Raw genomic sequence first — 27,717 nt, 5'->3', positions numbered from 1 at the left:
ATACAAGGATTTACAAGGGAACTTTGCGAACCCAAAAATTCTGATTTTAATGAATATTAACATAAATATAGAGGGGGTAAATATATGAATTTAGAAATTTTTAGTTGGTGCTTTTAAACGGTTTGAAGGGGTGAAACCACCGTTCAAAGTTGAGACATTTTTTCGTTTTCTCGATATATCTCGCAAACTAAACAAAATATAAAAAAATGTTTTATACAAAAGCTTTACAGAATAAAAATACTTCCATTTAACTAGACTGTTTATTTAAAAAAAAAAAAATTTTTTTTAATTAAAATAAATTTTCAATAAAATTAACTTTTATGTATATAGCATTTATAAAGTAATTATACTATCTTATACTACATTTTATTTATATAATTTATGTGTACATTATGTATGTTATATATTATCTGTGTTATAATACTATACGTTTATATTATTTGCATCCCTGTATGTATTAGTTTTTATCTAACAGTTGCGCAATATTAGAGTAGTCACGTTGCTTTCACACAGTGTTTATTCTGTCTAGATTACATATTTCACATTCAAGTTTTATATTCGTCACGGAAATCACGTATTAACCCTCTGCCTACACACCTTATTTTTCTCTCGATTCCTACACACAGGGGTTACGTTAACCCCAAAATTTTGTTGACTTATATTTCCAAATGTATTTAATCAATTTTAACTTCTTTTTTTTTAATCAAAAGGAAAAAATCTCAGAATTATGATGCATTGCTGAAAAGTCGATATTAAAAGAAAAGAGATTTTTTTAAAAGAATGAGAAAGAAACGAAATTTTTGTAAAAATTTGCCTCTTTTTCAAACGCCTGTATTTATTTAAAAAAAATAGATAAAGTAATTAAAATGGTGATCAATGGAAAAGGGAAGAGTTGTATTTTAAGAATCTATCGTCAGTTTTTTGATTCTGTTAAAAAAATATATTTATTTTGTAATGTGAATTTAGTAAAATGCAGTTTAAACACAATAGTAAAAGAAAATAGTAATATTTATTTAAAAAACATAATTATTAATACACAAAAACACAATTATTAATACAAAAAATATTTATTACAAATAATTTTTTGTTATAGAAAAAATTTTTAATTTGTAATGCTACAATTGCAGCATATTTTCGCAAAGTGATCGCGACATTGGTAATATATATAAGTACTGTATGCGTAAATGATACGTAATGAACAAAAAAATAACTTTACTTACCCTTCTTTGGGCATAGCGGAATAAGCAGGTGAAATCTGCCCTCGCACTAATCGAGCTCAAATTGATATCATTAGTTGGTACCCTTGAGATGTAAAACTTCCCCAAAAATTAGCTACAAAATTGCATTTTTTAATGGTTTTTCCATGGAGTTATGGAGGGGGAAAGAAAAATAAAGAAAGTGGTTTTTTTCGAAAATGGTTGAACTAATTTTAATGAAAAAAATATATGTTGTAAACATCGTTTAGACAAGTTTAAGAAAATTTTAAGTAATTTTTGTGGTTAAAAAAAAACTTGATAAAAAATTTTTTGAATTTTTTATGAATTTTGGGGGGGTGATAGTTCTGAGATACCACTTTTATATTTTCACAAAAACATCTCTAGATTTTCTTCTTTAACACATATTTTTTCAAATCAATCGGAGTGGTGGAACATGGTTAAAAATAATAATTCACACCGCGCCGCCGTGCCGCGCCGGCTGGGCGACCGGGCCGCGGCGCATGGCGATTGTTGTCATGTTGAACTTATGTACTAGTTGCAGTGTTGCAATATTTAGTTGCCAAGAAAAATTATGATATAATAATATAAAATATAATAACACATATAATATTTCCAGGACGTCTGCAGTTAGCCTATAAAACTTATTGTTTTGGCAGTTTATCACGAGAAGATTGCAGTACGTTTTTAAATTCCATATGTTCGGGATGCTTTTTTAATGTGAGTCCCCTTGCCTCTCACATTATTTATTATCGGTGTGCTTTTTTAAAGTGAGTCCCCTCGCCTCTCACATTATCTATCATCAGGGGGTTTTTTAAAGTGAGTTCATTCGCCAAAAAGATAATGTGAAAAGCGAAGGGACTCACATTAAAAAAGCACCCCAATAATAGATAATGTGAGAGGCGAGAGAATTCACATTAAAAAAGCACACCGATGATAAATAATGTGAGAGGCGAGGAGACTCACATTAAAAAAGCACCACGATGATAAATAATGTAAGAGGCGAAGAGACTCACTTTAAAAAAACACCCCGATAATAGATAATGTGAGAGGCAAGGGAACTCACATTAAAAAAGCACCTCGATAATAGATTTGAAAAAAATATGTATTAAAGAAGAAAATCTAAAGATGTTTTTGTGAAAATATAAAAGTGGTCTTTCAGAACTATCACCTCCCAAAAAATTCATAAAAAATTAAAAAATTTTTTTATTGGGTTTTTTTACCACAAAAATTACTTAAAATTGTCTAAACGATGTTTACAACATATATTTTTTTTATTAAAATTGGTCCAGCCATTTTCGAAAAAAACCACTTTTTTTTATTTTTTTTTTCCTCTCCATAACTCCCCCAAAAATGCAATTTTGTAGTTAATTTTTAGGGAAGTTTTACATCTCAAGGGTGCCAACTAATGATATCAATTTGAGCCCGATTAGTGCGGGGGCAGATTTCACCTGCTTATTCCGCTATGCCCTTTAGAACTTTTTCCTTTTTTTTTTTGTTTTTTGTTTTTTGTTACGTTCTCTACACACGGGGTAACTGTAACCTCAACACACACTTTCGATGCTCCTACTTCTGTTGTTTTCAGAACATTTACAACGCCCAAAGAGGAATAAGTAGAGTACAGTTCAACCCCCCCCCCCCCGGTTCCAGCGTCCCTTTGCTAAATACTTTTAAGTAGCGAACATTTCAAAATTGACTGGGGTTACCGTAACCCCATGTGTAGGTAGAGGGTTAATAAACGTTTTGTATCTTTATTAATAATGTTACGTGTCATTTTTACATTGTTATCAAGTTTAATGTGTGTTTGATCAATACATCAGTATCATATCTAACGTGTGCTGGATCTTTTTGTTAGATTGTTTTTAATTAAGCGAAGCATTATGTTACACGTAAATGTTGCGAATGTTCTTAATATGTTAATTATTTTATTTAAAATTACACATATCCCAGCAACGCCTATAAATAAAAGAGAAGTTACGTGATGTGATAAAGGATATTATAACAAATGCAGTGAATGACTTATCATTTGATGTACACACTGGTTTTGCTTTAAAATTTCAAAATTATTGAGAAGTGGATTTACCTGACATAGAATATGTAACAGATGAAGTCGAAGAATTTTTAGAAAATAATAATGATTATGAACCTGATAATGAACATAATTGTGAACAAGAAGATGAAAATGTGAAAATGACGCGTAACATCATTAATAAAGATACCAAACTTTTATTAATACGATTTCCATTTCATATATGATACATACCGTAACATAACGAATATAAAACTTGAATGAGAAATATGTGACGTAGACAGAATGAACACTGTGTGAAAGCAACGTGAATACTCTATTGCGCAACTATTAGATAGAAACTAATACATACAGGGGTGCAGATTACATAAATATATAGTATTATAACATAGATAATATATAACATACATAATATACACAAAATAAACAGCGTAGTTAAATGGAGGTATTTATGCTGTAAAACTTTTGTATAAAACATTTTTTATATTCTGCTAGTTTACGAGATATATCGAAAAAAAGTAAAAATATCTGAAAGGGTAGTTTCACTTCTTCAAACCGTTTATAAGCCCAAACGGAAAATTTTTTGATTTTAATGAAACTTGGCATAAATGTTGAGGAAGTAAATACATTAATTTAGAACTTTTCTACTTTGGTTCAAAAACAGCTTGAAGGAGTGAAACCACCCTTTAAAGTTGAGACATTTTTGCGTTTTCTCGATATATCTTGCAAACTAAACAAAATAAAAAAAAATGTTTTATACAAATGTTTTACAGCGTAAATACCTTTATTTAACAATGCTATTTATTTTTTCAACAAAAATTTAAAAAAAAATTTTTTTTTAATAAAGATGGCATAGTTAAATAGAGATATTTACGCTGTAAAACTTTTGTATGAAACATTTTTTTATATTTTGTTTAGTTTGCGAGATATATCGAGACAACGCAAAAATGTCTCAACTTTGAAGGGTGATTTCACCCTTTTAAACCGTTTATAAGTACCAACTAAAAATTTCTAAATTCATGTATTTACCTCCTCTACATTTATGTTAAGTTTCATTAAAATCAGAATTTTCGAGTTTGTGAGGTTCCCTTAGATGCTTAGTATATCTCATGATATAGTGATATACGGATCGAATCTAAAAGAACACAATAAGCGTTTAACAGAAGTATTGCAACGCTTGCGGGAAGCGAATTTAAAGCTGCAGCCGGACAAATGAATTTTCACGTAAAGAAGTAAATTATCTAGGGCACGTGATTTCGGAAGAAAGATTATCACCCGACCCAGCCAAACTGCAAGCAATAAGATTTTCCGGAATTTTAAAAGGTTAAGGATGTTTAATCATTTATATGCCTTGCCGGATATTATAGAAAATTCATTAACGAATTTTCCAGAATTGCAAAACCGTTAACTAAATTGACAAAGAAAACGGAAAAATTTGCGTGGGCCGCCGAGCAACAAATAACATTTCACACATTAAAAGAAAAATTAATGGCGGCACCTGTACTCCAATATCTAGACTTTACAAAAGAATTTAATGTGACCACTGACGTTTCCGATTATGCAATCGGAGCGGTATTGTCACAGGGACTGATAGGCAACGACCGTCCCATTATTTACGCGAGCAGAATATTAAATGGCGAAGTGCAAAATTACAGTAGAGAAAGAATTACTCGCGATAGTGTCCCATACAGCACAACATTTTTCAGAAAGCTTTCTGAAAGATATCTGACAGAAGATATCTTTTAGTTATCTTTCAAAAACTTTTCTGAAAGATGTGTGCTGTGCGGGGTAGGCTGTAAAACATTTTCGACCATACGTATATGGAACTAAGTTTAAGATCGTGACCGATCATAAACCTCTTATGGTTATTTAATGTAAATAATCCCAGATCAAGATTGATTCGATGGCGATTAAAACTGGAAGAGTACGACTATGAAATAATTCATAAGGCCGGTCGAGCAAACACGAACGCGCTAAGTCGCAACGTGAAGCGGGAAGTTCACGTTACAGAAGCAGCTGATAAAATTCTCACGTTAAACGAAGATGGCGAACATGCACGTATATCTACTGAAGACGAAAAGAAGAGGACAACGAATGCGAACCAGCATATACAGAAGAAAAGAAAACGCAAATTCTATACGAATACCATGATGCACCTACGGAAGCAAAGAATTTGTCACAAAAATTTTCTTGGAATACGGAACACCGGAATACATACTAACGGATTAAGGCACAAACTTTATGAGTGAGATATTAAAAAATACGTGCAAATTATTAAAAATAAATAAAATTCAGACTACCGCCTACCACCCCGAAAGCAATGGAATTCTCGAACGATTGCATCGAACTCTAGCTTAATATTTGTGACATTATATAAACAGAAACCAAACCGACTGGGATGAATGGATCTCATACGCGATGTACACGTACAATACAACGCCTCACACGGCGACAGGGTACACACCGTTTGAATTAATATATGGTCGACAGGCAAAACTGCCAACAGCCCTAATGAAACAGCCTAAACCCATTTATAATTACGACGATTATGCGCAAAAATTAAGGTTAGGTTAAAGGCTGCAAATCGTGTCGCACGCAAAAATATAAAAGAAGAAAAGGCCAAGGCCAAAAGACAATACGATAGACCCACGAAAGAAGCGAAATTAAAATAGGCGAGAAAGTATTACTGTACGACAAGACTCTCCGACGCGGAAGATCGAAGAAACTTGACGCGCAATGGACCAGACCATATACCGTAACCGAAAAACACTGATGTAAATTATACAATAAAAAAAGGAAGAACGACAACTCGCGTACATGTAAACCGTCTAAAACCGTTCATTAAAACTTAACACGCGTAACAAAAAATAAAAAAGAGAAAAAAATGTTAAAAAAAAGAGCAAAACATGGAGACTCACCATGATGAAAAAACTGCCAGCCGGAATTCAAATAACCAGAATAATCTTTGCTACAGGTATAAAGATAGTGCACTAACCCACACCAAATTAAAAAATAAATTAAACACTTAAAACTACGCACTAGACACTAAAACTACAAAAAAAGAGAGAGAGACCACAGTACATTATTCCGCCTTCTTTGAGCCGGAATCTCCTTCCAAAAATAACGAGCGATGCGCTAAAACAGCCATTCTTGGCGAAATCGCCTGAAAAATCAGAAATTTCTCCAGATAATCAATCATTTCTGATTCCACTCCGGCAAGAATAAAAATACCAGGAGCTTTTTTAGATTCCTCGATCACCACCTCGACATCCGCCCAAAAATCTGGGTCATCCCGAGGGAGCTGGGGTGTCATCCCAAGGAACGGGACCGTCGTCGCACGTTGCGAGATGTTCGTAGTCACTAATGGATAGAGACTTAGCAGATCAGAGTAGCTCACTTTGTCCACGGAAATATAGTTTACTTCCTCTAAATCATCGGAAAGAATAATTGTGTCCAGATCATGGAAATCACAAAAAAACATCATCGTAACCGTCACTAACATCCACTGTCGCTCCAACCGCTCTCTTCACTACAACAAGAATTAAATTTGCGACAAAATATATCAAAAATTAAGTTCGTGAAACGCAAACGAACCGACGGAAGACTAACAAGAAATTAAAAACTTGGACCGTCCAACAGAAAAAAGACAGACAAAAGAAAAACGATAGCGAATATGAAAAATGCAACACTAAGCGGCAATAAAATTAGCAGCATCAAACGCACGTGCAGCAAAATGCTGATACAATTAAATAAGATCAATAAACGATCCTATAAGAAATTTCCCTTACACGCAAACAATAAAAAATTTTTTTTGCACCAATAAGCATTTATAACTATACATACATGTATTTAATAAAAATAATTACAGATTTATAATCTGAACAACGCTGAGTGCCGCAGAAGAATCGGACACGAAAGCACTATACGAAATAGAAAAATTCACCCATTATCTATGGGATATACTTTGAAAATCTAGGAAAACTACATCAAGTGGAATCTTTTTGGAAAGTGGTAATTAAAATTGACGTCACATCACTATCAAAACGACTCACGCAATTAAAAAAATACGTGCATAAAACAGACAACTTGTGTAAAATGATAGCCGTCATTGGCAAAGAAACATGCGAAAATTTGCATGCCGTTAACAAAAAAGGTTTTGAAAGAACCAATAGAACGAATAAACTCGATTTATAAAACCCAAACAATACAAAAAAGAAAATTGATTGATGGGATAGGCTCAGTCGCAAAGTCATTGTTCGGTACTATGGATGCAAACGACGAGAAAGTCATTAACGAACAACTGACGATATTACATGACGCACAAGGACTAAATAAACATGCAATAAAAAACCAAATTGAAATAATGCAAGCTACGATGGCTCACATCGACAATAGTGAAAGAACAATTAAACAAAACGAAAACACTCTTGCAACAGATAAACTCAGAACAAAACTAATAGAGGACGAAAAACAAAGTAACTTGCACGAAAATTTTATAATAATTAACGCGGTATTAGCAGACCTAACGCACGACGCGGAAGACATGTTAGAATACCTAGCGAACGTAAAAAAGGGAACGTTGCATTCTTGCCTAACACCCACTAACAAAATAATAGAATCCCTTAGAGACGCTAGCTCGCAATTGCCTGAAGGACTGTATTTCTCATTTAGAATAGGAAAAGAAGAATGGTCGACAATAGAAAAATTCGCGAAAATAGGCGCGTACTGCGACCATGCATATATACATACCATTCTGAAATTCCCACGAATATTAATGCCGAAATACGAAATCCTGAATGTAATTTCTCTACCTATCCCAGACCATACTAACATCTTTTTATTTATAGAAATTGACAATCCTTTGACAGCAGTAGATACGGTACAGCGCACGTACATAATACTAGCGAAAGGTGACCTACAAAGATGCGTAGAAATAAACACTGAATATTTATGTATACAAAATCATCTCGTATATCGGATAAATTCAGATTTCATCTGTGAAATTCAAATGTACGCAGTAATTAAAGAAAGTTACAAAGATTGTACAGTAAAAAATACCGCATCAAACATTAGTATCTGGATAGCATTAAGTAATTCACACTTGTGGCTGTACTCGACACCGAGAAGCCAAACAATTACCTTACATTGTAAAGACCACGGACAAATAAAGGAAGCGATTGAAAGAACAGGTAGAATTACATTAAGAAATAGCTGCAAATTAGCGACAGAACGCAATAATAAATCACCCAAGACGAAACTAGAGTAGAGGCATATTTACAATATAATATCTTATTACTACACAAGTCTGAATCAACAAACGATACAGATGAACCGAAAAAAATAAAAATAAAAGAGATTATACAAAATTTAACAGAACTAAAGAACTCTAAGAACAAACTAGACGAAATGAATAAGGAACTAGACAAAGATCCAAGCACAATTTTTCAATCGCCACACTTTATTTATATAAAAAAAAAAAAAAAAAAACTAAATCATCGCCGTACCCAAGAGGTACGCATCAGAGGTGTTAACCACAAGGAAAAATCAACTAAAGGATCAGCGAAATGAAGATTCCTACGGAGGTTAAGCAAAGTCGATGGGGTGCGCCCATTAAACTACCTTGCATGCACGAACGGTTCCTGCGGAGCATCTGTCTGCAACAGACCGAGCGGTGCTTAGTAGAGACCGAATTCGCCTGGAGGAGATGGTGTCGAAGATGCTACCGGCCACATAAAGCCCGGTGTTAGTTGCGAGAGCCGATTTCCCATGGGTACTGGACATAGCTGGCGCCCGACGAGACATAGGAAATCGTCACTCATTGTTTTCTGTGTGACAAAACCTTAATCCACCTTAATTCGACCTGCGAGGGATTGCCGGAGGTGCCTAGCAATGTTCCCCGATGAAGAAGAAGCCATCCAGGAGACTGTAGACCTCAACGTCAGTTTCGAGACGTTCGAAAACCAACGTGCGAGCGACTCCGAAAATAATTCCTAATCGAGATGTATGTACAAAACAGTATATGTAGCCATACAATAATTGTAAGCGAGTAGAATTATAAATAGCGACTATTAATATAACAGGAAAAATATTGTATAATTTTTATAAGAACTCAGCGTTGTCTTTTTAATAAGGGGGAGGTATGTTGTTAGTATGATGCACGCACCAAGAATGTGCAAGCGATAAAGGTGTCAAGTGACACCTTGCGCATGCAACACTGCCCAACATACATACCGGGCGTCGCACCGGATAATGCACTCGGTTGCAAGATAACCAACACCCAAAATATTCTGATTCTTTGTAGCCAGCAATTGCTGGCTAAGCAAGTGCATTGACCGAAAGCCAGAAACCGCGGAACTCTCCCCGGTTATACGCCAAAAATCGGTGTATATAAACACCGCTGTAAAGATAACGAGCGGATTTACTTGTATATCATACAGCGACGAACCTGTGTCGCTCGATATAACATCTTTTGTTACGGGTTTTGTAATTAACCAAGTCTTGTAACTCAGTGTGAAGAAAATATATTGTGTTAAAACCACTATCGGCTTTATCTCTCACGGAACTTGATTCCGAGGAGTTACGGCAGCGATTCTCAATACCGTGTCTCGTAATCAGGGGCATAACTAAACTAACTAATTACAAATAATTATTTTTTTAGTGATCAAAAAATAATTGATTGTGATTAGTTGATTTCTTATAACCTTATGTTTACAATTAAGTTTACACAATTGTAGAATTGCTTTAAGTTTATTGTAGTTGGCCGTATTAGGTTGTACGGTTTGTATGGTGTGAGAAAACTGAATTGAGTATAGCTAGGATTATACGCGAAAAAATATATGCAGACATGTTAGCTATTGTGAGAGAACATAAAAGAAAATTTTCATCACGAGATGCTTGACGAAAGACTCCAGTTTCATATTCCGATAATTACATATAACGTCACAATATGAAATTGCTTTAAATTAACCGCTTGTCGATAAACTCCGTATTGTTTTCGGTGAATCATCGTTGCCACCGCCACCAAAGTGAAAATGTGAAAAGTGAGCAGCATTGTTTCCACTGATGCACTGTTTCCACTGATGCATTGTTTCCACTGACGCATTGTCCCCTACAGGTTGTTGTCGAATTGGAGAAAAGAGACAAATATATCAAAGATATCTCAGTCATGCGTATGACAAAGAAATAATGTTGTGCAAGGAAAACAGTAGTCTCGAATATTTCTGTCATTTTTCCCCAACAATCGGCAATAGCCTGCAAAGAACAACACGTGATCCTTACTCCTTTTTGGCGGTAAAGATATAAAATTTTTTTATTTGTATGAGAGGAAACATTATTTTTTTAATGATAATGGCGCACGTTGATCCGTGCACAATCGACGACTTTGCGGCCATTTGTAAGAAAAAATTGCTTTTATATAATTAATGCAGTAAAAATATCATAGATATCGTTCACACATCTATGATTAAATAGAAGTCCAATTAGAAAGCGTTCTAGAGCCGTATTTTGCAAATTTTGCATACTAAATCCGCCAGGATAGAAGACAAACAATACCCCATGAGTGTTAAACAGCTGTTTGTAAAGAGTATTGTTGAATAAAAAGACAATAGAATAGAATGAAAAGACAATAGAATTTAAAATAAATAGCAAGGCTTTTCAAAATTCTTTAAGTGAAATTACGGTATTCTGGGAAAAAAATAAATTCTACCACTTTATTAAGTTATTACACTTTATCGCCAAGTCTGTTTTTTATATGGGAGGAAGGTTTTAGTACGCTATTGTGATGGCATGTAAAAAACAGGCGAATGAATAAGGAGACCAATTCTATTGAAGAAACTATTCTAAGTGGTTTGCGAATTTTTGCCAGACTATAAGCTTTCTGCAATATTTTGTCAGTACATAATAGGTATTTAAAAGTAACTAAATTAATGAATTTTTTTGATTCCAATCTGACAAGAGTAAGTGCAACTTGTTGGTGAGTTTTTTAAATAAATCTTTTTTGATAATTTTATATGTAGATTTATTATCAGAGAACATTTTTTCTATTTCGATGATGTAATTTCGTTTGTTTAAAGCGACAGTAACGTTGTCTTTGTCCACCTTTGTGAACAGATTTAATATATTTATTTCTTGCCCCAATTAGACTTAAGTATAAAATACGTCATAAACAGAATTAATCTCGATACTTTCACAATTGAGGCACTATAATTTGTACTATTAAAATATAAAGTTTCAGATTTTGTTCTGAAACCTTCACTATCCCTTGAAAAATTATCTTTAGTAAGTTTATCTTTAGTAATTTAAAAGTAAAGTATCTTTCGCCTTGAGCAAAATCAGTCAATACTTCCAAGCGAGCCTATCAACGCTTAAATTATAATGCAACAGATGGTTGCATTTAATTGGGAGTTGCTTTATGAGAAATGGATCACTATATTTTTTTTATGACATAAGTACAAATGATGTTAATACAAATTTATTGATTTGCATTTCTACTTCTATTTTTTTAACATAGTTCTGTTAGCTTAATATTAAACTAGCAGCACCACATACGTTTTTCCAAAACAGCACAAATTTTACTAGAATACAAAATAGTACTATATCATTAAACTCAATTTGATTTTGCTGATTTGATTCTAGTTTATGAGATATAATAGAATTATATAGAATATACAGTAGAATTTAAGTTGTAGGAGGCTTAGAGTTGCAATTAGTAAGAAAATCATTATTAAAGTGTGAAATTCTTATTAGGAAATTCTATTCTACATTATTAAAGGAAAAGAAATAAAATATATAATATGGTTAAAGAAAAATGTAAAGAAGGTGATGTAATGGCATAAGAAAAAATACTATATGAAATAAATATTTTGTGTAGTAAAGAAACATAGTATTTATACATATGGGTCATGTCAGATTATTTACTGACTAAAATTATATTTAATTAAATTATACTAATCTCTATAGGGGATATTAAACTTTTAGTTAAAGCTTCTGTATTTTGATGCCGTCTGGCAATTTTGAAAAATTTTAAGTAATTATTCTGATTTTGCTGACTAAATAGAAAAAGTTAATTTCTTTATCATTTTCTTATTTAAATTTGCATTATCTTTTGAATTGAAGTGCAATAGTCATTTTCAACAAAAATAATTTTGCTGAATTTGAATTCAAAATTAACTGATAATATTTGTGTTGCACAAAAAATAGCCAAAATATCATGGTTTTGTAAATATTCTTTAAATAAATATTTCTGTTGTATCTATTTTGGCTTTTCCTAGCACTGGATAAATTAAGAAATATTTTTTCTATTTTTCTAATATTTACCTTGATCTATGTTGCAGGAAATTTGATTCTTTAGCACTTGAAACTGGGACAGAAAAGAGCATGAGAAACATGGATGATAGCAAGAACCAAGTCACGAGCGAAAATTTATCAGAGACTGAAACGAGGACAAAAAGAAATATTAATAAAAAATTCAGCGATTCGCCCGCCAATCCTTCGGTAGATAGTTCCACTGATACCTTGATACCTAATAACGATTCTGTTGGTCTGCTGGTAAATGGGCAGAAGGAAGTGTAAGCACAAATTTCTTTATATCTTTAGACTAATGTCTAAATAAATCAAACATTTGTAAAGTTTATTAAAATTTATAGGCTACAAACAATTTCGACGCGCGATATTGTTTCACCGTGGATTGAAACCAGCACTACTAGCGCACAGGTTGTTTGTTCATCATGTAATCGCAATCACAATGAAGGTAGCGACGTGAGCGAAACTAGTGCTCCATTGATATCAAGAACTCCAAGTAGCATATGTCCAGCTTCTCCAACGCATCAAGATATTATGCTAGACAACCCTGATTGGCTAGATGATGTTGATGGTCTTCCTGTCATATGTTGTGATGTTCAAATGCGAGTACAACAGATTATTGTAGAGCATAAGGTATTTAAAGCAACAATTATGAATGCTTTATACACTTCTGACATATCTTAAAAATTTGTTGATATTACGGGAAAGTAGCATATTATGGAATACTATCTTATTTCTTAGAAATAACAATACATATACATATGATATATGACTTATAATAGATATCATATGATATATGATTATATACTTATAATAGAAATATAGTAGCAATAGCTATATACATTATACGATATTATAAGTAAAAATTCTTTAGATGAATAATATGAACATAATCATAAAAATCTGGAGAGAGAAAAAAGATGGTAGTTAGAATAAGGAGGTGAGAGAGCATTATAGATGTGTTTGGAGAGTTGTGTCGTACTGTAAGCCAAGTGATGTGCGCATTTGATTTTTTTTTCAGATTTCTGAATCCATTTCCATTACCCTACTTTTAGTCCTTATTTTTGGTAATAACGGCTTGATCGTGCAAAATTTTTTTTAGTAAATGATTAGTGCATTTTAATACAGATATTTAAAACTTTTGTATAAAATATTTTTTAATATTTTATTTAGTTTAAAATGTATTGAGAAAAACAAAACTCTTTACTTTTAAAGGGTGATGGTTTTATCTTTTCAAACCAGGGTGTTTGATTATCCAGAAAAATTTGGAAAACCTAGAAGTCTCAGAGAATTCTTTTTTATTTGGAAAATTAGTGAATTCTCAGGGAATTTTTATTAAAATATGTGATTGGATCTTACTTTTAGACCCAACCAATCACATTACTATAAAATTCTTTATAAGTAAATTTGAAAAGTACAATTTTCAATAATTTCTTTTTTCTTTATAAATACAAATATTTAAAAAAATTTTTTTTAACTTGAATATGTATATATATGCAGGCGAGCATCGTGCAAATCTTAATAGGAAGATAGACGGCATTGAGATGTCCTATTATTTCAAGCATTGGCTGTCTCAAGCCGTACTGTAGCTTGAGAGCCTTACCGCTTCCCTTGGCGCAATCTTATTTGTACAATTTGAAAAATTAATATCTCAGCTATTATTGGAGATATCCAAAAATTATGGTGGACTTTTACGTTCATCTGGATGCCGTCTATCTTCCTATTAAGATTTACACGATGCTCGTCTTTCACTTCGTACACACGCACGCGCGCGCGCGCGTATTATATGTATATGTGTAAGTATAAAAAGATTTAAAATATTCCAGAAAATTTATATGAGAGAGAGAGAGAGAGAGAGAGAGAGAGAGAGAGAGAGAGAGAGAGAGAGAAAGGTGGAGAAGGAGAGGGAAAGGGAGGGAGGGGGGGAGAGAGAGAGAGAGATATGTTCTCTTTACCCGTATACGAAATCTTTTAACGATTTGCTAATCATTTGATTTCTAATTACTTTTTTAGCTCAAGGAAGAAGCCTTGAGAAAAGAATTACACACGACAAGATTGGCACTAATCAAGCAAGTTTGCAATCATAACGCGGATACTGATCGTATTGATGATATCGTAAGTTGCGTTTGACAGTTTATTTTATTTTCGTGGGTGTATGCGATGACAAAAAAATGTATATGATTTATAGGGCTCATTACCGGACTCAGTGGGTAGCGCCGGTGAACATGGGGAATCACTACCATCAGACATGTCTTGGGAAGCTGTGGAGGAATCAGGTTGTTCTGCACCTACCTTATGGGTGCCCGATCATGCCGTGACTCGATGCATGGGATGTAATACGGAGTTTTGGCTCGGTAGACGTAAGCATCACTGCAGGTATGTATTTTGTATAACAGAATAAACGCTGTAATTTGTTAATGAGAAGAAATTATTGATGAAAAAAGACAATTTAATAAACAGTATTAGGCAATTTCTTTTTTTACATTAAAAATTATTATGGAATTTTATTAATACTCAGAAAATTTTTGGAATTTTAATTTCTTTAAGTTCTCTACCTCTTTCTAATAAAATTGTTTCTTCAATTACTTTTTTTTGGTGTAAAAAAAATTTTAATGCAAAATGTTAATAATTAATTAACACTAAAAGGTGCACTTCTGAAAAGTTAACACCTCCGTTTTTTTTTTTTTTTTTTTTTTGAAATTGTGTATTTTATACTTACGTATTTTAATGCGCTGATTACAAAAAGGATAGTGAAAATTGGCGCAAATTTGATTCTTATGGTGAAAATTGTGAAAAACCCATAAAAATTAGGGTTTTTCATGTTTATCTTAAGAAATACTGAGAATTTCAAAAAATATTTTAAACAAAAGTTGTAGATCTTATCAAAATATTCTATCTCTTGTTTTTTTTACGAATGATAGTTTTCGAGAACTGATGGAGTGTAACAGGTTTCCGTATAGTCCGTGTCTCGCCTGCTTTGGGGCAAAGTTAGGTCCATGCTTGTACGGTTCCACATGGGTTTACGACTTTCCAAGCATAACTACGTTTACTCTACACTTTCCCTGCCACGAGGCGAAGCTAGATCCACTCTTGCACGATTTTATATAGGTTTGTAATTCCAAGCATAACTAGGTTTACCCAACATTTCTTTCTGCCTCGGAACGAAGTTAGGCCCACGGTTGTACGGTTTCACATGGGTTTGCGATTTTTACTTTTTTCTCCTTCTGCTCTCGGTAGTATCTACCTGTTACATTTTTTAAATTTTCTTACTAATTTTCTCGATGTCGATCTCTTGTATGACAGAAATGCATAGAACATAAAATACGTATTTTAATGTTACGTATACAAAATTTACAACTTTTATTTGAAATATTTAAAAAAATTTTTAATATTTGAAAAAAATTAAAAACTAATTTTTATAGATTTTTTACAGTTTTCATGATGAAAATTAAATTTGCGCCAACTTTCACTATAATTTTTTTAATCAGCGTGTCAAAATAATTAGGTATGTATAGTTTTAAAAAATTTGATTTATCTGTCTTTCAGAAGTTTATTCATACTAATAAGGGGAGGTTACAGTGTGATAATATCATCGATTTTGATGAAACTTATTCTATCGATAACTTATCGTGTCAAGTATTACTGGATAAAAGGATAATTTGAACTATTCCAGCGTTTGCGAGAAGATCGTAATTAAAATTATGAGCGCCGTATCAACTTAAAAAAGAGAACATTTTAGCGAGAAGCGCGTAGCTCTAGCACAGTGGCAGTGCTAGACTTGTAATTTTGACATTGCGGGTTCAAATCTCGATGAGCAATTTTTTTTCTTGAATAAAAAGATTTTTTAATGATATACGATTTTTTAACATAAAATTAATGTAATTAATATGTTTTTATTATTTATTTTATAAAAGTGCGTTTTTTCTTTACTTGGTAAATTCGTAATTGAATGAATGAAAATTAATAAATATAATTGTATTTTTAAACAGTAATGACAACAATAAATTATACACAACACAAATTTGAAACGTTTAATTTATGTAGAAGTAGACGGAAGAGTTACAAAATATTTATCGTAAAAACAAACGAAACAGTAATTCGCACATCTTGTGCATTGTATGAAAGCCGCCTTTTTGCTGTTGTACGATCGTTTTAAAAAATTTGAAATATCAATCGGAAAACATACTTTGTTTGCATTTATAAACATTTTTCTCTCTATTATTATCCTATCTAATTATTATCCTACCTCTCTATTATTATCTTATTATCGACTATTTCTTTTTCTACCTTTCTACTTTCTTTTTCAAGGATATAACATACGTTATAAAGGAACATTAGTTTTAACTGCCTCACAAAAACGTTTTAAATTTATTTGTGTTGTATCTATTTTATTGCTGTTATTAGTATTTAAAAACACAATTACATTTATTAATTTTTATTCATTCTATAACAACTTTACCAGGAAAAGAAAATAATGCAATTTTATAAAATAAATCATTAAATCATTAAAATATGTAATTAAAATTATTTTTTATTTAAGAAAAAAAGTTGCTTATCGAGACTTGAACTCGTAATGTCAAAATTACAAGTCTAGCACGCTGCCGCTGCGCTATGCGCTTCTCGCTGAAATGTTCTTTTTTTTAGATCAATACGACGCTCGTAATTTTTAATTACAATCTTTTTGCAAACGCTTGAGTAGTTCAGATTATTCTTTTACCTAGTAATACTTGACATAATAATCTATCGATAGAATAAGTTTTATCAAAATCAATTATTATCATACTATGACTGACCTTTCCTTGTAAATACTTTTATAATAAAATACTATTGATATTACGAAACAGCTATTGGAATTAATAATGTACAATATTGCATTTGGGTAATTTTCCAATAATTTCCAATAGTTTTTTTCGTGAGTCCTAGTATTTTTTTATAAAAGTATAATATCTATGTACACTTACATTGGCGTACATACATGGCTTGCGATTTAAAAAAAGGTTACTGACTATAGAAGATTATTATTGGCGTTGTATTGTTACGTCCAGAATCCAAGATTTTTCTTATTGAAAATATAAAGGAGAGATAGGAGAAGTATGGAAGGTCATTTACAGAAACTGTGTCAGTGGGTCGACGCTTTTGTGATTGCGTCTGCAATCACACTAACCTGAATGCACTCGGAGCCCCGAGTCAACGTTTGTAATGAATACTATGGCATTGTTGGGGATTTTGGCGTTTGGTTCTTGTTTTAAGTTAAGGAATCTAAATTTCTTTAACTTTGGAGCCTGTGCAATTCTTGAGAAAAGAACTAACGGAAGTTATTAGTTTTAAATAAAGAAAGTTTATTGAAATATATATTAATTGTAATTGTAATATTACAGTAATACTTAAGTACATTAATAATTGTGGAAGGTGACAGCCAAATTATGTGAATTTACGGCTCGACGTTACATTTACACTTAAAATTTATACAATCGTTAATACACAATTAACATAACGAGTTTATTTGTAAATATAGATGTGTGCGCGCGCGCGTGCAAGTCTGGACTGCTAATTGCCCAGCAACAAAGGGTTTTTGTGTAATGGAGATGAAATGCGCCCCCAATGTTAAAGTAAATTGGTAACATTTAGCAAGATCCCGATGGTAAAAGATGAGGAAAGAGAGAGACAGAATGAGTCATTTGTCGCTGTTTTATCAACTTTTTGCAAATTACCGAATATGCATTAAAAAAAATAACGCAAATAAATGTTGAATTAATTTCATAAACATACATACTTACGCAGGTAATCCTGCTAATATATTTCCATAATAAAATTAGAAATTAATTAAAAGAAACAAAATTTTTTAATTGCATTAATTCTAATTTTATATTTATGAGGATATATTAGCAGAATTACCTGCATAAGTATATATATTTATAAAACTAATTCAGCCTTTATTTGCGTCAATTTTTTTTATGCATATTCGATAATTTGCAACAAATTGATAAAACAGCGACGAATGACGAAGTGAAGGGAGAGAGAGAGAGGAGGAGAGAGTCAGTAGAGAGAGAGTAGAGAGAGAAGAGAGTAGAGAAGAAGCAGTAGAGAGCAGAGAGAGAGAGTAGACGAGAGCGAGATAAGAATAAAAAGAGAGACGAGAGAGAGAGAAAACGAGGAGAAGCAGAGAGAGAGAAGAGCAAAGAGGAAGAAAGAGAGCGAGTCGCGAGAGAGAGAGAGCGAGAGAGAGAGAGAGCAGAGAGACGAGAGCGAGCGAGAGAGAGGAGAGAGGGAGGAGAGACGAGAGAGAGAGAGAGAGAGAGAGAGAGAGAGAGAGGAGAGAAGAGAGACTCAAATATGAGACCAAAGCATCATCAGCGAGCGCCAAAAAAGACTAGCGCTCGACAGGAGCGGCGAGAAACCTCGCTCTCTCTATAACCCTCTCCACTCTACCCGCTCTCCCTATCCCTCTCCCTCTCCCTCTTCCCTTTCCTCTTCCTCTCCTCTCCCGCTCCCTCCTCTCTATATCTCTCTCTCTCTCTCTTCTCTCTATCTCTCTCTCTCTCTCTCTCTCTCTCCCTCTCTCTCTCTCTCTCTCTAGTGTACTCAATGACAAACTAAATCATCTAAATAGTTTAGCGTGTTGTAGTGTTGAGCGAAATGGTCAGCGCATAGATGCGTGGAACAGCAATGTGCTGCCCTCGAAAGTGCAGTCCGCGATTTTAAGGGCGATTTGTAAGCTTTCTCTTCCTGCCTCGTGCAGTCCTACTGAAGATGCTCTTATCCTTTCCGGGTTCCTGCTGCGATCGTCTATCTCTCCTTCTGAGTGCGCTCGAAACATATTTACGGCCTTGGGAATTCCTGATCTGTCCTGTCATATTCTCAAGGTTAGATCTGTTACTCGCAGGAATCAATCCGGGGCTGTCCGAGATCCACCCGGGCCAATCTCATCCACTAAATCTCTTATTATCACTGTAGCCTCAAGTGCCGTCCGTGACTTAGTTATAGCTAAAAAGCGAGAACGAGGTACGCTTACTCAGAGGGAAATTTGCTGTAATGATTCTAGCAGGAGTGTGCATGTCAATGAGCTTCTACCAAGGGACACTTATGAGCTCCTTCAAAAGATTAAGCAAGTTGCCAAAGCTAATTCATATACATATGTCTGGGTAAAGAATGGTCGTATTCACGTCAGGCATTCTGATGGCAAAACCCATCATCTATATTAACTCAGAGAGTGACCTTGGTGGGCTCATTTGACCTGCTAATCTTGCTTCGTCCTCGTCTCCCGTTGCGCGCGGTTATTCAACTCTCAACTCGTCTTTCCGTGTAGCTCAATTTAATGCCAATTCCTTGCGTGGACACATCGACTTCATCAGACTGCACTTTAATACCATCCCATATCATGTTATCTCAGTCTCTGAGACTTGGCTCCATGCCGGTGTCTCTGATGACCTTGTTGCGTTGGATGGCTATTTTTTAATTAGAAATGATCGTGTCGGAAACATTGGTGGAGGTGTTGCTTGTTACCTCCACAAATCATTACGAGCTACCATCGTTGCTGCGTCGTCGGGTGGCCAATTAAATGACCCTGAATACTTAATAATTGATATTCGCTTACCGCTTAATGAACCGATACTGTTCGCGTCTATTTACAGAAGACCGAAGGGCAACCTTCTTCAAGATTTTGTTAGGTCGTTAACTAGCGTCTCTCACCTTTATAAAAACATAATTATTGGCGGTGACCTTAACTGTAATCTGTTATCTAACCAGTACGAAGCGACTTATTTGCGTCAACTTATGTTTAGTCTCTCACTGTATATCATTCCATCAGATGCCACTCATCACACTGCTACTTCTAACTCATGTCTCGATGTCCTGATAGTGGATGATAGTGATAAGGTTTTATCTTTTGCTAAATCATCCAGCCCTTTCATTGCTGGTCATGATCTTCTCTCTCTTTCGCTTGTCACTCTTTTCTCCTATTAATACTGAACGTTCCTATACTCGACGATGTTTTAGAAACATTAATGTCACTGAGTTTTGTGAATTCCTTTCTATTAGTGTTAATAATGCCAATTGTACTCGTACTAATTTGTCTAGTGAAGCTTATGTGCAAGAATCTAGTACCTTACTTTCCTGTACTTTACGTGCTGCACTAGATGTGTTCGCGCCTACCCGTTCTTTTGTCTCCAGGGGGCCACCTTTACGATGGCTTACTGAAGAACTTAAGTCTCGTCTTCGCGTTCGCAACACGTTATTTAAGCAGGCTAAACGTTCCAATAGCTTGCTTGGCTTTCTTAGGTACAGACTCTTCAGGAACCAGCTTAATCTTGATATCAAGCGTGCTAAGAGTGAGTTTTTTCTTGGTTCTTTAAATAACATTACTGAACCTGCCAAATTATGGCGAGAGCTAGCTCGCCTTGGTCTCGTTAAATCCACCTTGGTCTCTCCTCTTCACTTTTTTTCCTTGTCTCAATTAAATTCTTATTACACCTCTGTCTCCTCAGCCGTACCTTTATGTTTTTCCGATTTTATATCAGCTATCTCCTGCATCACCCGTCCTCCTTGTCAGTCTGAGTTTGTATTCTCTCTGGTTACACCTAATTCTATCTATAAACTTATAACTGCTCACCCCCTTCACTCGTATGCTTCCGGCGCTGATGGTATCCCCCTTTTTATTTTACGTATTGCTTGGCCTTGTATATCTTCCTGGCTTACCGATCTCTTTAATAATTCACTAAAGCTCTCCTCATTTCCTTCTGAGTGGAAGAATGCTCTAATACGCCCTCTATCAAAAATTCGTAAACCTCTGTCTCCGTCTGACACGCGACCAATTGCTAATTTGCCTGAACTATCTAAAACTCTTGAAAGGATTGTCGCTGATCAGATAGTTGATTATCTAAACTCAAACAATATACTTGACCCCAGGCAGTCTGCGTATCGTTCTGGCTTTAACACTCAATCTGCTCTTCTTCGTATATGTAATGATGTCAGGGCAGGAATAGATGGTGGACTTATTACTATTATGGTATTATTCGATTTCAGTAAGGCGTTCGACACTGTCCCGCATCTTTATCTTCTTATCAAACTCAAAAAACTTGGCTTCTCCGATTCTGTGGTCACTTGGTTTTACTCTTACTTAACATGCCGTTCTCAAGCTGTAATTGATGATGAAGGAAATCGTTCTGAATGGCTTCACACTTCCCTTGGTGTTCCTCAAGGCTCGGTGCTTGGACCACTTTTATTCTTGCTTTTCATTAATGATATTAGCAATGTCCTGTCTTTCACCAGCCATATGCTCTTTGCCGACGATCTGCAAATTTATTTGTCCTGCCCTCCAGCAGACATTCTCCGTGGTCTTGAATTGATCTCAAGGGATGTGAATGCCATATTTGATTACACTATTGTCAATGGTCTTAGACTTAATCTTACTAAGTCCAAGGCCATTATCCTTGGCAGCCAAAAACATGTTAATTGCATCGACACCTCTCTTCTTCCTCCGATTATCGTTGACTGTACGCCTTTGCTTTTTGTGAGTGAAGTGAGAAATCTGGGCGTTATTTTCACGTCTAACCTGTCATGGCATAAACACATCATACAAGTTTCAAAGAACGTTCACCATGCTCTGTATAAATTAAAATTTAACCGAAACTCTCTCTCTACCGAACTTAGAATTAAACTGGTCAATACTTTGATCCAGCCACATATTGATTACTGTTGCCTTGTCTATCATGGATTGAGTAAAGAACTTAATACTAAGCTGCAACGACTAGTCAACTGCTGTATAAGATTCATTTTTAATCTTAAGCGAGATGAACATATTACGCCGTTTAGACATCGTCTTGAATGGCTTTCGGTTGAAAACAGGAGACTATACTTTCTAGGCTGTCTAACTTATCGGATTCTCCACTTGCACGCTCCGTCTTACTTATGTGAACTATTTACCCCTCCTGATCCTTCAGTTAGAAAATCAGATCGCACAACTTCTTTGTCTCATGTTTTCATATTCCTCTTCATAGAACTACCACTTACAGAAATTCCTTTCATCTCTCCGCGGTTATTTTTGGCACTCTCTCCCTGCTAACATTGTATCTGCTCCTTTGCTTGACTCTTTCAAGACCCTTCTTCGCTCATTTCTGCGGGCATCTGAGTTAGCATGATTTTTCAATCTTGTATTGTCTGTCTTGCTTTCTGTCATTCTCATCGTCTCCCTTAATTCTCAGCTTTAGCACTTTACTTGTATAGTTAATATTAAGATTTAGATTAGTCATATAGTTATACTTATATCAATGCGATTTTTCATTATGTTAGCTATTTTTGCGTATATTTTGTTTCAAAGTGTATTCTATTTTGTGTTATCATACTTTGACCCTAGAGCCTAGGAAAATAGGAGAGAGATAGCGAGAGAGAGAGCGAGTAGAGAGAGAGAGAAGAGAGAGAGAGAGAGTAGAGAGAGAGAGCGAGCGAGCAGAGAGAGAGAGAGAGAGAGAGAGAGGAGAGAGAGAGAGAGAGAGAGAGAGAGATAGAGAGAGAGAGAGCGGGAGAGAAGAGAGAGAAGCGGAAAGAGAAAGCAGGAACGAGAAAGAGAAAGACAGAGAAATGCGACCGCGATACGCTCACGAGCTATTCGCTTGCTCGACTCGCTCTCTTCTCTCTCTCTCGGTCCCTCTCTCCCCCACCCTCCTCCCGCCCCTCCCTCCCTCTTTCACCTCTCCCTCTCTTTCTCTCTCCCTCTCTCCTCATCTTTTACCATCGAGATCTTGCTTAATGTTTCTAATTTCTGCCACTTTAACATTGGGGACGCGTTTCATCTCCATTACACAAAACTTAGGCAACTAGCAGTCCAGACTTCTATTAGTCAAAGGTGCGTGCGGGGACCTACCCAAAAGGTCTAATCATAGATATAGATATGGACTGGCAATACCAAGCGAAACCGTGTCCATACTTCTCTCTCTAAAGAGTCCGGAAATATGTTTCGCGCATGCTTGTACATATTATACATTGAAATTCAATGATTGGATACGTTTTGGTCACGTGTTTTAACTTGTGTGTGTGTATATATATGTATATACATATGTATGCATGTGTGCTGACATGCGCGATAGTTATTTCTGGTAACTTTAGAGAAAGAAGTACTAAAAAGTCTGTTTCTCTCTCGCACCTTTTCTGGATACCGTTTTCTATACACAAACTATAGGCAATTGCCAGTCCATATCTATAAGGTCTATGGGTCTAATGCACGATCACGGCTGGTTCGCAATGAACATGCACGACTACGCAGTAGCGACGTCTCAATTAGAAAAGCGTGGCAATTTAAATATATAAAGGGTCTGTCCACACAAGTGGTTGAAGTGAAAAAATGTATAATAAGAATCTATATATCCAGGCTAATTAATGCTGTAATAATAATATTCTGTTGTATCAAAATATTATCTATATATAACATTCATATAAAAAATATCCCATAAAAAACCTTAAGAAGGTAAAAAAGATACGCTAAGTACATAAACGCGTGCTTTCCAAAATAAATTTGAGATCAATACAGTTAGCCAAGTATATTTTGAAAGACTTAAAGAAATTTATTAAATATTTATTTAAAAATTGCTTAAACGGGTTTGATGATTAAATGATTAAAATCAACCAACGGGATTATAGTGAAGCAAAAACTTGGCGTGCCCGGCTCGTATTTTTTCTGAATTTCCAAGGCTATGTTATTGATATTGATAAATATATATATAAGAATGCAATTAATGTGACTCGGATATTGCTTTACTATCTGTCAGTTTCTGCTTTATTATATGTTATCACTTATAATCCCATTTTTCAAATAATTTTTGAATAAAACCATTTTTGAATGCGTTTATATACTTGACATATCTTTTTTAACTTTGTGAAGTTTTTCATAGGTTATTATTTTTTTATTATTTTATTCGTACAAATAATTTTTATATTGTAACATTGATGGGTCATATTAAGTCGGCCGTTTTAGGCCGGGCAAGCCAAGTTTTTGCTTCACTATAATCCCGTTGGTTGATTTTAATCATTTAATCATCAAGCCCGTTTAAGCAATTTTTAAATAAATATTTAATAAATTTTATTAAATCTTTTAAAATATACTTGGCTAACTGTATTGATCTCAAATTTATTTTGAAAAGCACGCGTTTATGTACTTGACGTATCTTTTTTATCTTTTTAAGGTTTTTTATGGGATTTCACTCCTTTTTGTAAAAATTAAAGAATTACTTCTTTTTTTAATTACTCCTTTAGAAATTTGTAATTCTAAAAATTTTTTTTTAATTTCTTATTAATATTTTTGATATTTATTACATATATATATCATGTATATTATTTGTTTATGTTATTATTATTTATTTATTTTATTTTTATTAATTTTATTAAATTTTTCTGTGTACTAATATTATCACTTACATTACTCACACACACACACACACACACACACACACACACACAAATATGTATTATGCATATATAATTGTAATTACAGCTTGAATATTCAAACGTTTGTTGTAATTTTATTATTAATTTTTATATTAATTTTTTTGACATTTACATATATATTATGTATTTGTTATACATATATTTATCTTATTTTTATTAACTTATTATACTTTTCTCACATACCAAATTTACCATTTATATTATAAAATAATTTTTTGTATATTTTAGTTTTATAAAATTGTATGTAGGCACATTGTGAAGCCCTTTAAACGACAAACCGGCTTTGCGTGTGTGTGTGCATGTACATGTGAATCTGTGGAAGATAACTCAAATAAGCTTTTTCGCGCAAGAGATCACAGAATTATTAAGTTTATTATATTTTTTCGCGTACCAATATTCACTACTTACATTACGAAATAATTTTTATTTTAATTTTATAAAATTATATGTAGGCACATTGTGAAGCCCCTTGAACGACAAACTGGCTTTGCGTGTGTGTGTACATGTGAATGAGAAAAATAATCCAAGTAAGGTTTTTCGCGCAAGAGATTACGAGATGTCAGAAATGAGTATACCAATTTTACTCGGAGTGGTCGCAATCGGAAGCTCACATCAATATTATATAACAAAATTGCCATTAGATTTTTGATTATAATTTTAGTTTCTGAGATATTTTAACTGAAAGTGAAATTGACAGCTAAATTCCAGATAAAGCTTGTAGCGGCGTGACATTTGCGCAGTGAAGTTTGCGTCATTTGCATCATGCAGCAGGATTCTTTATGTACTTGGCGTCGCGCCGCTACCGCGTCGCTTGATTAATTTATGATCGTAGTATTTGACTATGGTATATTAGTAGTTTTACGTGAAAAGCTTAAAAAAAGTAAACTGTAAAATGTAAAAAAACTGAAAACCTTAAATAATTAACAGTTTGAAACCTTTGCGCTTTTCTTAATTAAAAATAAGTAAAATGTTTTTTAATTATTTTTTGTATAAATAAATAAACTTTTTTTCTATTTATAAGAAAATGTATGCAAGATTTATATTGTTTTTTTGGTTCGAAAATAACAGTTAAACTTTATTTTAAATATACAATTTGTAAATTGTTAAAAATCTCTACAATTATTAAAATTTTAAAAGAAAATTATTTTAGTAACAATTGTTAGCAACAATTATAATTTTATTAGTATAATGTTTTTTCAGTGAATAAATGTTAACAGGCGTTTACATAAACTAATAATTGCTACCAAGAAAAAAGGGGAAGTGATGTTATAAATATTAATCAATTAATTTATTAATTTAACAATAATATATTGTTATATAATAATTTAATATAATATAATTTTGCGTATTTTTAATGTTATTTGAAAGTTATTGTTTTATGTTTAAAGTATGTCTCAGCCTCAGTTATGAATAAATATTAAAACATTTATGTCAAAAAAGTCACGCGAACGTTTACGAGTTAAACAACAATATATTTATTTTTTACTTTATATCAGATATTTAATCTTTGAATTCATTGAAGTGTTACACAAATTAATGATAATTGATGTATGGTTTGTGGATAAATATATGAATTTCTTTATAAAATGACGATAAATTAATCGGTTCCGTATCTTTCAGAGAATTCTGCTAATGTCTTATAGTTTTATACGAACTATTGTCTGACTTAATAAATGAAGTGTATGGCCGGATACGCAACTGGAACTTAAATTTTTCATTCTTTTCCGCCTTTAGTTGCCTCTTCGAAGTTATCTTCTTGCTTATGTATTTCGCGTCGTTGCTCTAGTTATAATCCCAATTCGACATGTTTGAGGAATCTCCAGCGGAAATGTTACTTCTGAAACAAACAAGGAATAAATTTGTAAAATTAATTGTATTTTACTAGCACTTAGTAGAACTGATATTGTAATGAAAATTTATTTTTATAAGTATTTTTGTAGATTAGGAATTTAGCAGAAAAACATACTTTGAACTGGAGCTTCTTACTAGTGATGATTTTTTATTGGAGCGATTCGATTGTATTGAATCGTTATTCTGATACGTATTAGGAGAGCTCTGATATCGGTTCATGGAATAATGTCTTTGTTGTTCTGCTGAATTGACTCCTGCAATGTCACCTCATCCTCTCTGTCTCGTTATATCCCCAAATCTAAAATTTTAGGTATTAATTTACATTATATAAAGTGGTGATTATTCGTTTTAAATATGTAGACTTTTACGCAATAGCTTTAGTTGAATGTATGACAATAGAAAAAATTTTTAATGCAAAAATAATATTAATACGAGTTCTAATTACGTGTTGTTAAATACATTTTTTTTAATAATATGAAATAGCGTTTTTTTTTTAATCATACACGGTTCTACTTTAAATACATGAATAGAGTTTTTTCCGTTGGACATAAGCTTAAAAATTCCAATACAACTTTGTTAATGTATATGTTTTGTCCTGTTAAAATTATTAAAGGAGCATCTGCAATGATCTTTTCAAAATCTAAAAAATGTTTTTAAATAAAAATAGACAAATAAGAATTTACATAAAAGCTTGCAGTTAACATTAAACAAATTATGTTTTATATTAACATAATACATACTGTTGTGATTATTTTCCTTTAATATAATATTTGTATTATTCGTGTTCAAGTTTTCATCATCAAAGATTATTATTATTATTATTATTATTATCATTAATAATATCTTCATTAGTATCGTTATTAGACTGTAAAGTGTTTTCTTTATTTC

At 33.4% G+C, this 27,717-nt stretch overlaps 1 protein-coding gene across 6 annotated transcripts in view; it reads left to right on the top strand.

Moving 5' to 3' along the window:
* Window positions 1–27,717, top strand: part of LOC105831889 (myotubularin-related protein 3) — a 199,634-nt gene that overhangs the window by 162,204 nt on the left and 9,713 nt on the right. For all 6 annotated transcript variants that reach the window (XM_036293108.1, XM_012672341.3, XM_036293107.1 and 3 more), the window contains 4 exons: window positions 12,576–12,809; window positions 12,888–13,176; window positions 14,557–14,658; window positions 14,732–14,919. In XM_036293108.1, coding sequence (XP_036149001.1) covers window positions 12,576–12,809; window positions 12,888–13,176; window positions 14,557–14,658; window positions 14,732–14,919 — 813 coding nt within the window. The remainder of the gene's footprint in view (window positions 1–12,575; window positions 12,810–12,887; window positions 13,177–14,556; window positions 14,659–14,731; window positions 14,920–27,717) is intronic.

This window comes from Monomorium pharaonis, chromosome 10 (assembly GCF_013373865.1).
Source record: "Monomorium pharaonis isolate MP-MQ-018 chromosome 10, ASM1337386v2, whole genome shotgun sequence".
In the NCBI taxonomy this organism is placed as follows: domain Eukaryota; kingdom Metazoa; phylum Arthropoda; class Insecta; order Hymenoptera; family Formicidae; genus Monomorium; species Monomorium pharaonis.
This window is presented reverse-complemented; position numbering and strand designations above follow the sequence as displayed.